Here is a 12,202-nt window from a genome sequence, read left to right as displayed (position 1 = left end):
TTAGGGTTTTTGTTTTTGTTCTTTTTCTCAAAACTTGAAGTGAATCAACTTTTGCTGCTATATAATAATGGGGAAAAATCTTTTGCCTCCAAGAATGAGTAGCCTCTGCTTATAGCTCTTGAAGGTTTCATGTTCTTGTCCCACTAGTCCCATGATCATTGGGATGTTAAATGGAACACATACATAAGGTCTGACTGAGCAAGGCCAGGTCAGCCTCAGGGCAAGGAACGTGATTGAAATCCTGTTTTCTTATTAGAATATCTCAGAAGGACCAGCTTTCTACATCTTCTAAGACTTGTCTTTCCCGAGGATTTTTGCCAATTCCGTGTTTTGTAAATCTAAACACTAAGTAAAGATTTTGTACATTTACTATGATATAAACAGCCTTATCTTGTCTAAATATTCATAAAGAGTATATCACTGATCAAACAAAACTTGTTCCAACTAGGGTAGCATTTAAAAACACACCACAAAGATGCAGAATGTAACAGTGATGAATTTTTATAGCGTAGGTTGCTTTGTGGCATTGAGAGGCAAAATGAATTCAAAATCTGTCTCCTAAACTCAGGATGACTGAGTTTTCCAAATAATCTCTCACACTCATAAACTGTAACTTCTTCTATGTAGCCCGGGGAAGGAGTTTTCCTTCCTGACTCCAGATTTTAGGACCCAGGGAACCCTGACCATGTGGAGCCATTCAGTGAGTTTTCAACTCCTCCCTGGGGAGCCCTGGTCTGGTCTCTACTCCACCACAGTTACCCCAACTCCCCCCCCCATCCCCTGTGGGCTATGCCTGCCTTGACTGTTCAAAATCCTGCTGTTGCTTCAGTAGATCTTCATGATGGTTCTCCATGATCCAAAGCACAATTATTTCAAAGCATATGAGGGATAAATTAAGAATAGCAGAGGTAGGTTTAAGGAGAGAAGTGTGTTAGTCCGCAGAATGGTTAAATGTGCAAGCTCGTAGCTAGGCTTCTTAACCTTACTGTGGCTACAGATTGCCTCGGGATGTGTAGGTCCCAATCCAGTGGCTCTGGGCAGAGAGCCTAGGTTCTGCATATCTCATACAGCTCCTAGGTGCTGCCGGCGCTGCGGGTCCACAAAGCCCACTTCGAGTAGCCACATTGAGAGTTAAATCCTTTTGGCTAAAATCTTGGTTCTGCCTCTTACCAGCTACGGTTCTGGGGAGAAGTTACTCATACTCTACACAGCTGACCCTTGAATAACGTGGGCATTAGGGACACTGATGTCCTGCGCCATCCGAAATCCACAGATAAGTTTTGACCCAGAATTTAACTACTAATAGCCTACTGTTGATTGATAACCTTATCGATAACACAAACGGTAGATTAACATGTATTTTCTATGCTGTATGTACTCTATACTGTACTCCTAACAATAAAGTAAGCTAGAAAAAAGAAAATGTTGAGAAAATCTTAAGGAAGAGAAAAAACATTTACAGTAGTGTATTTATCAAAAAAAATTCACATATAAGTGGACCTGTGCAGTTCAAACCCATGTTGTATAAGGGTTAACTGTATGTTAGTTTTCTCATCTTTGAAATGGGTACAATAGTACATAATAAAAACAATAGTATCTACATAATAACAACAGAGGGGAAGTGAAAGTGAAACACCTTGCACATAGTAGGTGCTCAATAAATATTTGCTATTGATATCATTACTCATGGTCATTGTTGAGACTGAGGAGAACAGAAAATTAAATGCAGGGGGCTGAAGAAAGACCAAATAGGGAAAGCAATCAAGAGAATAAAAGACGTTAAGACAAGAAAAAGTTTCTTAAATGTTTCTAGTCCCTTTCCAAACATCACAAAGCCTAAAATAGGACTCTCCCTGCAGGTTCAACAGCCTGTAAGCTCTTCCAGTAACAGTTCTTTAGAGAGTAATAGAATCAGGACAGCACTGACTGCAACAACTGAACTCATCATAATATTTGTCAAAACTTGGAATGGCATCAGAACTCCAGGGAGACATAACAGGGATAAGTGTGGAGCTTTCTCTCTAAGCTTGAGGTTTCCCTTTGCCAAGTGGAGAGTGGAAGTTTGGCTGTTACATGGAGTTCTCCATCTCTCATCACCTTGTGAGGATCTGCTTCACTTTTAAGGCTTTCTAGTGGTTCCCTTCCAGGCTCTGTGGCTTTCAGGTGGTACAGTAACCAAACGGATGGGAAACGGGAGCCAAGACAAAGCTGCTACGTGCGGGTAATTAATAAGCATCACAGCTTCCAACATGGTAACCAGAGCAAAGTATTTAAAGAAAAATAGAGTCCACGCAACAGAGGCAAATAAGGCCTCTGACCTGATCAGTACGAACACACGTGGAGTCACGGAGGCGCCAAAGAACTTTCAGGCTTTAGATACACATTTTGCCCCGGAGAGAAGTTCTCCCAGGCCACACTCCTCTGCTTGCCCCCCTTCCTTTTGGCCTCCCGAGCAAAAGCCTGCTCTACATGGCGGGGCTATTTGTCTGCAAAAGTCGACAACCTGTTCTGTAATTCAGAACAGCTGTGTTCTGCCTTTCCCAAATTCCAGGCTTTGCCCTTTCACTGATTCCAATTAGATAGTTTCTGGGCTATCACACCCATGTGGGCTGGACTGGAAGAGTGTGGAGCAAAACCCCATGGCCCAGGTCAGGAATGAAGGCTCTTAGCTGATGACACACTCTCCCCTGCTAATGCCTTCGTAATCAAATTCAACTCGAGGACATCATGCATAGCTTGGCAGGTGCGGGCCGGACCACTGCAGATTTCATTCACAGACACGGCCACGTGGATTTTTCTGATTTCTAGCCCCTACAGCCAATCTGTTCTCCCAGGGAGAGACCGCTGGCACTCTGCCATGAGATGGAAAATACCCGTAGAGCTCAAGCCAAGTCCTATGCCTTTGCTTCCCCCTCACCACCTTCGCGGAGATGGAAAACAGAGATTGCAAATGAAATGAAACTTATTGAGCCATTGTTGCTGACCGAGATGTGGGAAAACCAATAAGGATTAGAGGAATGGAGTTATTTTTGCATGGAATGGTGTGAACGCTAATAGCAAAGACACAGAATTAGGCAGCAAAGGATCTAAACACTTGGAACCAAATAGCCTATATAAAGAAGAAATTCACATTTAATAAGGTCAAAATGATACACCCTCAATTAATTTCCTGGGTTTCCAATTCCAACCTCTGGTCATGAAAAATTACAAAAAATCCTAAATCTTGATGTACTAAGTTACCCAAGCAGAAATTCCCTAAGCTGATGTCAGAGTCATGTTTTACTCTCATTAAAAACAGAGACTAGGGAGAGGCGCGCCTGGGTGGCTCACCTAAGCATCTGCCTTCGGCTCAGGGCAGGATCCCAGTGTCCCGGGATCAACTCCCCTGTCGGGCTCCTTGCTCAGCAGGAAGCCTCTTCTCCCTCTCCCTCTGCCTGTCGCTTCCCCTGCTTGTGTTTGCTCTCTCTCGCTAAAAAATAAATAAAATAATCTTAAAAAAAAAAAACTAAAAACAGAGACTGAGGAGGGAAATAATACAGATTGACAAATTTCTTAAGCTATGTAAAGACAGTCATGAGAAGGGTGATCTGATCTCAAAAACAAACAAAAATTATAGACTGGCCACCTGCTTCAAATGAGCAATTACTGCTTGGATCTTTTGTGCATGACATAATGATGCCCGGTAACGGCAGCTTGATCAGAGGATTCCGTAGTGAGAAAAAATAGGGGAAACTCCCTAGCAAATTGAAGGTTCCTGATAAGACACACCAACCCAGAATCAAGGGCCCATGCCTGAATTCCAGCGAGCCCACCAGAGACCGCTCATAGTTTCTGAATCTATCATTTGTGAGTTAGAGCTTAAAAAAAAAAAAAAAAAAAGGACAGGAATTTTCCTAGGAAACACCCATGAATATTTTCCATATCTACTCCGGGTCATTTGCACAGAACCTTTTTATTTTTGTTGATGGGAATTATTTCCACAGAAATAGGTAAAAGGGAGAGTATGCTATTTCATGTAAGTATTTCGTCCATTTAGCAAGGATTAATCCAGGACCCAGAGCATGCCCTGTTCCAGGCCCCGGAATAGCAATGCATAGCAGTATCGATCACTCAAGGCCTTATCTACTCAAATAGATCCACTTCATATGAAGTTTAAATATTATAAGAGTCATTAAAACATTAAGAATAACAGAATAATGTCAGAAAATCTATGGTTTACAAAAATCCTTTGGGGCATTATTACAAGCCATTTGGATCACTGAGTCTTAAGAATAAATCAATAGAGAAAAGTGGGAAAGCTGGGGGAATTTTCTTTGGAAATTGCCAATACCGATGAAATAATGAACAGTGGCCATGAATCTCTGTTGTACAATACTGATTACAGTTTGTGTCCGTTATGCAGATTTTATTGTAGCTGCAAGGTGCATGATATGCAAAATAGAACACAGACTTCCTTTCCTTGAAGGGAGAATACCTTGCTTTGCAAGGCTAATTGATTGAACGCTAACAATCCTTGCCAACACATACTTCAAGTTTCTAGGAAGAAAGAGGAAAAAACCAGTTGCCTATCATTAAGACCATACTTTAAACACTTTATGCCTATTCACAATAAAGTTAAAGTCAATGTATGGATAATTTCTTTCATTAAAGTTGAAAGATGGGATGAGACAAATTGGATTTGCCCTTTCTCTGCCAAAAATAATCCTTTTTTTTTTTTAATAGTATGCCAGCTTTCTAAGTTATTTACTTCTTCCTTGGTTTCTATGGACCTTAACCTTTTAACTTGTTCCAGTTGTCCATACTGGGAGTTTTTAGGAGTATGAAATTAAAATACCAACTCAGAGGTGCCTCTGAGCCATGAGAAACATGGCTTGAAGTCTTGAAATTAAAAACCTAGAGTTTTGGCCTAAATCCCACTTCTGAATTGACATGTGATCTCTGGCAAGTTACCAAATTTCTGTTTCTAAATACATTTCAATCAAAACTGATTTCACCTGCCTAAAAGAGATGTTGGGGAAAGCTGATGCTGCAAAGGGTGGCATCTCTCCTGAAGAAGGCTGTAGCACTCTGGTGATACCCGAACATCCGGGGCTTGGAAAAGGGCCTGTCCTTCCATGCTGAGCAGAGCTGTGTGGCACTCTAAATAAAATCACGTGTGTCACGTGGGTGTTAGCGGTTCCATTTGGCATTTTCTCAGGAACGGATTTTACCCAGGCTTCTTTGGTCAAACTTCTGATACCCATGGAATAACCTTAAGCCCCCTATTCCCAGAGGATATGGCCCCCTCTTAGAACACTTTTAACCAGACCTCCTTGAAGTCTGAACCTATGGAGCAACAGTGACCCCCAGTGGCCAATGGGGTGGTCTTCGTAACCTCCGTTTGTGCTTCTAAGAGGTGAATAATTACACAGCGGAGTAATTACCATCCAATCCATCCTGGTGCCATCTACCAAATAAATCAGTGTTCCTTGATGTGCTTGGTTTTATTTTAACAGCAAAGTGTAAGCATCACTATAGCAGTGGCAATAATATATCTGTGTTAACTAGGGTGTTTGTTAGGGTTCATTACAATTAGCATAGAATCGAGAACAAATGGTTTTCGTTGCAATCCTGTTATTGAAAACATCTGAGGATGTATTAATCCTCTGGGAACTAAGTTGTTTTTAATTAAGTGATTCTGGTTTTAGATAACTGGATTCAAATCCTTACTCTATCTCTTCCTAGTTATTTGACTTTAGACATGTCATTTGAGCTTTTTGAGCCTATTTCTTTACTTGTAAAATATAAAAAAGGGTAGTTGTGTTGTAAGGATTAGAGATACTAGGTCTAACGCAGCTGGTGCATAGCAGGTGCTGAGTACAGGGTAACCGCTATGGCGGTGCTGGGATAGGAGGCCGTGCCCAATGGGTAACAATGCCAGAGCTCCATTACATTGTTGAAACGAATTGATTAGTTCTATGTATTTTGATGATGAACAGTGAAGAGTGGAAAAGCAGCTCCACCTAACTTCGATGTTCTTCTCCCATTTCTTTTCTAGTCTTTGAAGCCATCAAATCACGCTACCATCCAGAGTATAGTGCGAGCCGTGGGGGTCGTTCCCGGAATTCCTGAGCCTTGCTGTGTGCCGGAAAAGATGTCCTCACTCAGTATCTTATTCTTTGATGAAAATAAGAACGTGGTACTTAAGGTGTATCCTAACATGACAGTAGAGTCTTGTGCTTGCAGATAACCTGGCAGAGAACTCATATGAATGCTTAATTCAATCAATAGTTTATTTAATGGACTTGCCCCCCTTTTTTTGCACTGCCAATGCATTTCACCCCAAAAGATTTTTTTAGAGTTGAAGAGAATGAGCAAATAGACTGACGATTTCCACCAAGGAGAACTGGATTGCGTTTGTTTCTGAATGTAACTCAACACAAGATTTTAGTAAATATGGACATTTATTTCTTTTTTTAAAAAAAATCACAGAAGAAAAATGATCACTCAAACTGTTTTTAGACCTATTAGAGGACACACTGATTTATTTTTGTAATGGGCTTTGAAAATAGGTTGGGAAAACACCAATAGTTTATCACTTATCTCTACTCACAGAGAATAGAAACATTCAGTATTCTGAAGTAGGCTTATTGCCATAGATTCCTGAACAACTCAGCAAGTGCTAAATAACCCAATCGATGTTTATGTTCATCTGAGAAATGTTTAAGACTTGTTTACCTGTGTTTTTCCTCCATGTGCAGTTGTGTGAATAGATGAGCAGAGAGCGTATGTGCCGAGTGGTGGTGTGTGTACGTGTGTCCATTGCCGGATGCCCGGGCCCCTCTGTAGGAAGGTTTGTTTAGCATGGTTTTATAATTCAGTCTGCGCAGAATTCTTTGTTTGTTTCATTTCATGTCCTGGCAAGCACCATTCAATTATGAGAACTTTACCAAAAAGGGGAGAGTGATCCAAGAGCATATGCAGAGAGTTACCACTTGGCCCAGCTATTCGGCTTGAAATACAGTTGACCTCCTAGAAAAGGGAACCAGCTACCCAATTTTCAAAAACCCAGCTGGAATTGCCCTTCTGTCCTTCCTTGTCACAGCTACCTTCATTTGTTCTTTTAAGTTGAATTCAAAAATTCAACTAAAATTTTTTAAATTTGATTAAAATTTTAGTTCTCTTGACATGTCTTGACTTCCTGTGAAGTAATCCAGGCTCAAAACCTGATGGAATAGCAGAGATTTCTTTAAATGATCAAATTAATCACAATCACATGTCGAATATCATTCTTCGGCCAGATCCAGGTTCAGGCACCTTTTCACGTGAATCAAGGCTCAGCCATGGACTCTACCCTTCAGCGAAGCTCACTAAAAATCATTCACCCAAAAAAAAGGAAGTCAAATATAGACACTTCGTTTTTTCCTATTTCCATTTGTCATAAATATCCTCCTATACTTTGCCCTTGAAAACTTGTTCAAAAATCTCTCTTGCTATGTTGACGTGTGACAAAAACTTCTCAGACCACGGCTTGGTGATGCTGTCATACTCGTGGTGAATAGCCATCTCCGTTGAATCTCACCTGGTTAGAGACGACTAAGCCACTACAGAGGCCGCGAGCTATCAGAAGACATGGGGTTTTATTCTGTCTACCTAGAGCTACCTATCTTGGGTCATCATTTAATAAATATTTATTGAGCATTTATTTTGCAAAAGGCACTGTGTTAACCGTGTCTTTAGCATCCTCACTGGTAAAATGAAGAGGTTGACTAGTGGAGCCAGAAGGCCTTTCTGACACGGAAAGCTTGGGCTTATAATACCGCTATTTCATACGCATCTTCCTTGAACGGATGATACCGATAGATCTAAAAACACTGCAAGTGTCCCTGTCCCTAAACCAAAGGCAAGAGCAACCTCGTCTTCAGTTCTTGGGAGTGAGTATGGAATTCTCTGTGGTTTCAGTCATATTTCTGGCTTTCTAACTTATTAGAAATGCATTTAAAGAACATTACCACGAAGAGAAGCTCTTTGATGCTTTTGGAATACACAGAGGTTGGAGCGAGTGTATATTAGCTCCGTGAATGAGACACGCTAGTTCTGAATCATCAGTGAAGCTCTGGGGCCTGAGTTACTGTGGTTTCTCATAGTTCATTTTTTTACTCTGGCAGCACTATGCTAAATATTTGAAATGAGATACGTGATGGAATTACCTTTACTAAACTTTATCAAAAATTTGAAAGCAAAATTATATAATAGAAGTGAGCCGGTATGTGGCCACCCCATCCTGGGCATACCATCTTTCAATAAAGAAAACTTCTTTTTCGTTGGTAGAAATGATGAAATTCTATATTTAGTTTTTTCCTCCAGCAGTTCCCAGCATTACTTTCCAGCCTTCATTCCAGATGTCTGTTTGTTACCTTTCTTAATTTTAATTGATGACTACTTACTACAGATTAAACCCACAATGGCCAGAAAAGCCTCTAAATAATAAAAAATTATGAGTACAAACTAAGTAAAATTTTATTTTAAGTAGCAGTTTATATAACAAAATTACAACACAATTAAAGAGCTTGGTAGTCTTTCAGCAATCAAAATATTTTTTGACCAGTAGTTATTTCTGGGTGGCCCTGTAACCATTATTTCACTACCACATTGAAGAAATGTTATGCTATAAACAGGAAAAGTTTTATTCCCCCCCAAAATAAAGGAAGACTTCTTTTCAATCAAGGGGGTTGAAAAAATGAAATATTTTAACTAATAAAAATTTACTTGAAATAGAAAATTGACAATTTCACAATTTCTTAGGTCCTAGTGTATGCATAATTTTTACATTGACTTTTTATAAATTTCCTGGTATAAAGATGGCAATGGTGTAAGATGAGAAATTATTTTAAAAATGACATTTCCTAAATCATGCATCTCTGTCTGTCTCTCCCTCTTTTCTCTCTCCTGTTCCCCCCTTGTCTTTCCCAACTGCCACTCCACCCCCATTCTTAGGTGTGACGCGCACGCGCACTCAGTCACTGAAAAAGTGATTTTTTTCAATAAATGTTCTCTTAAATTCAGATTCAGGGGCTGCTGATGTCAATATAGTATTTTCAAAGTATCTTATTGTAAACTGGGTAATAATATACAATTTACAAGATTTGGGATTGTGGAATTTAAACTGGAAGATTGGATTCCCCAGATCTCAGGACTATAACACTCCAGATACTTTTTTACCCTCACCTAGCTGTATATTGACTGAGGATCATTTATTCATTGAGATAAGATTTTTTACCTTAATATTTCTGGAACAACTCTTGTCACCTGTTTAATATTTTTATAGACAATCATATGTGTATAATACTATTATCAGTCTGCCATAAAAATTTTTTTTCTATAATTACATTATTCTGTTTAGTCTTTCTGCTTTCACTTTTCTCTGTGCTAACAAGTAACTAATACCCGGTTATTGACTTCTTGTTGAATCAAGTTTGGGTTAAAGAATAGCTACGCACACTTGATGTGTAAGATTGGGTATGTAATTAAATAAGAAAGCTTGGATAAATCTGACTTCTCTGTATAGCTTTTTTCCCCTTGAGAATCCTATTTTAATGTAGTTTATAGGTGATTAAATGACCCCCCTTTTCTAAAAACCAAGCCTTCCCTCAGCTTTTCACACTAGTTTCTGTAAATGTTTTAGTCCAGAATTTAATGCTTGTACAGTTAATGGCAATTTAATATATATATATTATATATATATATATGGAAAACTTTAAAGATGCTTTTAATTTATTTAATGACTGTTGCTTTTCTATAATGGCAATTTTCATCCTAAGATGGTGAGAAAAAATTCTTTTTACTATAGTAATGACCTGCAAAATGAAATTTGGTTCTTTCATCAAATCCACCAACGGGGCCCGTTGCAGTGAAACTGTGCAGGACACCTCACTACTGATGGATAAGCTTTGCCGACTTTGTATCATTTTCTTCCAGTAATGGAGAGCTTTTCATTATACAGTATGAAAATAAAAATGGCTTAATTGAACGCTTCCCCATTCTTTTCTACTATTATTGGGAAAGACCGCATTTTCAAAAGTTTTTTCAACTGTGCTGCATTTCAAAAGAGGTTATAAAGGTTAGGCACAGATTTAAACATTTTCGAATGGTGTCATGGTCAATAAAGCATGATTACGTCATGGAACAACACTGAAATACACCTGGAAGGGGAAAACTTCTCTTCCAAACTGGAGAAACTCACCTCGAATTCTTTTGTGTTTGTTTGGTTTTGCATTTCTTGTTTAACCACAAAGTCCCCATTTCTTAATTGGAGATATTTTTTTTCTGCGAGCCTGACTCCCTATTTTGACAAGAACGTTATTTCATCACTTATGGCTACCATATCCTAGGTACATTTTAGAGGATAAGCGTTTAAATGTAATTGATCATCGAGGTATATTGCTCTATTTTTGTTTAAGCTCTAGTGTTCCCTTTAAGAAAATGAATGACCTGAGTTTAAGAAGTAAAACATACTTTCATATTATTTTTCACTCATTTAATCTATATCAGATTTATTCGGACCGTCAAATTTAATTAAAATCTATAGCATTTTGGAATTATAAAGCACTTTAGAGATCATCTTGAGCAAGTCTCTCCACCTCTCTGGGCCTCATTTAACTCACCTATAAAATGAGGCAATAAATTTCTTGCCTCGTAGGGTTGTTACAAGGTTTAAGAAGACCATACATGCCAATTACTTTGCCAAGTGCTTGAAATAGAATAAAAACTTCGTTACTATCAATTATTTTTATTTTTATTTTTATTTTTATTATTATTATCTAATTCAGTTTTCCCACTTTCCAAATAAGGACATGTAGACATGCTATAGTTTAAACCTATTTGGATGTCTACTGATTATGCTCTCCTCTTAAAAACTGGCTCCCACCAACAGAGATGGTTTCCTTGACACATGACAAACATGGGCATCGGACAAAAGCTGGACCGATGTTGGTAGAGCTGGGAGGAGATGAAGCAGCAATGCTGCCCAGGAGGGTTGTAACTTTCTTGCCTCAGGCATGCAATGTCAAAATTGTCCACAGTCTTAGAGCTGCAGATTAGCTCTATGTAACTATTATCAAGTGAATATCAGCCAGTAAAACTAAAGCATACAATAGGAAAATCACAATGCCGCAGGGTTTTATACATTTAGATCCGCAACACACAAAATTAAGAACCCATGAAACTTTTCTTCATGCTTTTGTTCACAAATAGATGTTCTCATAGCTTGGGTTTTTAAATTGAATTTTTGTTTTGATTCTAATATTTGTATTTTTCAGTTTGCATTTGCTATAATCCTGGATTCTAGCCCTGGCATTTCTAAGCTCTGGGCTTGTGTGCTTTGCTATATTCCTTCACCTTCTCGTGGCCTCCACTTTGTCTTAGGCGGTCTTACAGCATAGGGAATATAGTCAGTGGTATTGTAATGTGGAGACTTGTCCAATGGCTATGCTGTACACCTGAAAGTAATGTAACATTGTGTGTCAACCATACTCAAATAAAATTAAAAGGACATACAAAAACGAGATTTATCTAACACTATTTGTAACGAGAGTACAGCATGGGAGTTAGGAGCTCAGGCTTGGAGTCAGACTCTTTGCATCAGAATCACGACTCTGTCTCTTACTAGCCATGTGACCTTGAGCAAGTTATAAAACCTCTCTCTGCTTCCACGTCCTCATGTGTAAAATAAGAAGGAAACACAGAACCTCCCTTGCAGAGTTGGAAGGCTTACTTGAGTTGTTACATATGAAGCACTTAACAGATATTCACAGTGCAAAGTAAATGTTCTGTAACATTAGCTTTTTGATGGATTAAATTTACTTTGTGTATTTCCACGGATGAGTCCTCCTTTGCCCTGGGAAGTAAGATCTCAGGTATTATTCCCAGTTTATTCATCAAGGAGAATAATTGACTTAACCAAGGTAAGAGCTATGTTGGTGTCAGAGCTGGGGTTCATGTGGTAATGGATTTGCTCTGATTGTCCTATTCTTTTCCACTTTGCTTCTAATGCCTCTTCCTAAAGAAAGCCATCAGAGTAAATATTCCCTCAGAGTTCAGAGAAATATGGAGGAAATACACAAAGGCATCAGATAGGGAGCAAAAAATAAGCTTTAGTAAGGGCAATGTTGGATCAGTGTTTGGATCTGAAGCTGTTTGCCTGAATTGAATGTCCCGCCCAATT

General features: G+C 38.9%; 1 protein-coding gene across 1 annotated transcript in view; it reads left to right on the top strand.

The window, feature by feature from the left end:
• Window positions 1-10,009, top strand: part of BMP3 (bone morphogenetic protein 3) — a 28,290-nt gene extending 18,281 nt beyond the window's left edge. The window contains exon 3 of the mRNA XM_008693352.2: window positions 6,038-10,009. Within this exon, the coding sequence (XP_008691574.2) occupies window positions 6,038-6,229 (192 nt within the window). The 3' untranslated portion in view covers window positions 6,230-10,009. The remainder of the gene's footprint in view (window positions 1-6,037) is intronic.
• The last annotated feature ends 2,193 nt before the right edge of the window (window positions 10,010-12,202 follow it).

This window comes from Ursus maritimus, unplaced genomic scaffold, assembly GCF_017311325.1.
Source record: "Ursus maritimus isolate PB19 unplaced genomic scaffold, ASM1731132v1 scaffold_8, whole genome shotgun sequence".
Classification (NCBI taxonomy): domain Eukaryota; kingdom Metazoa; phylum Chordata; class Mammalia; order Carnivora; family Ursidae; genus Ursus; species Ursus maritimus.
Note: the sequence above shows the minus strand (reverse complement) of the source record. Positions and strands in the feature narration are given on the sequence as shown.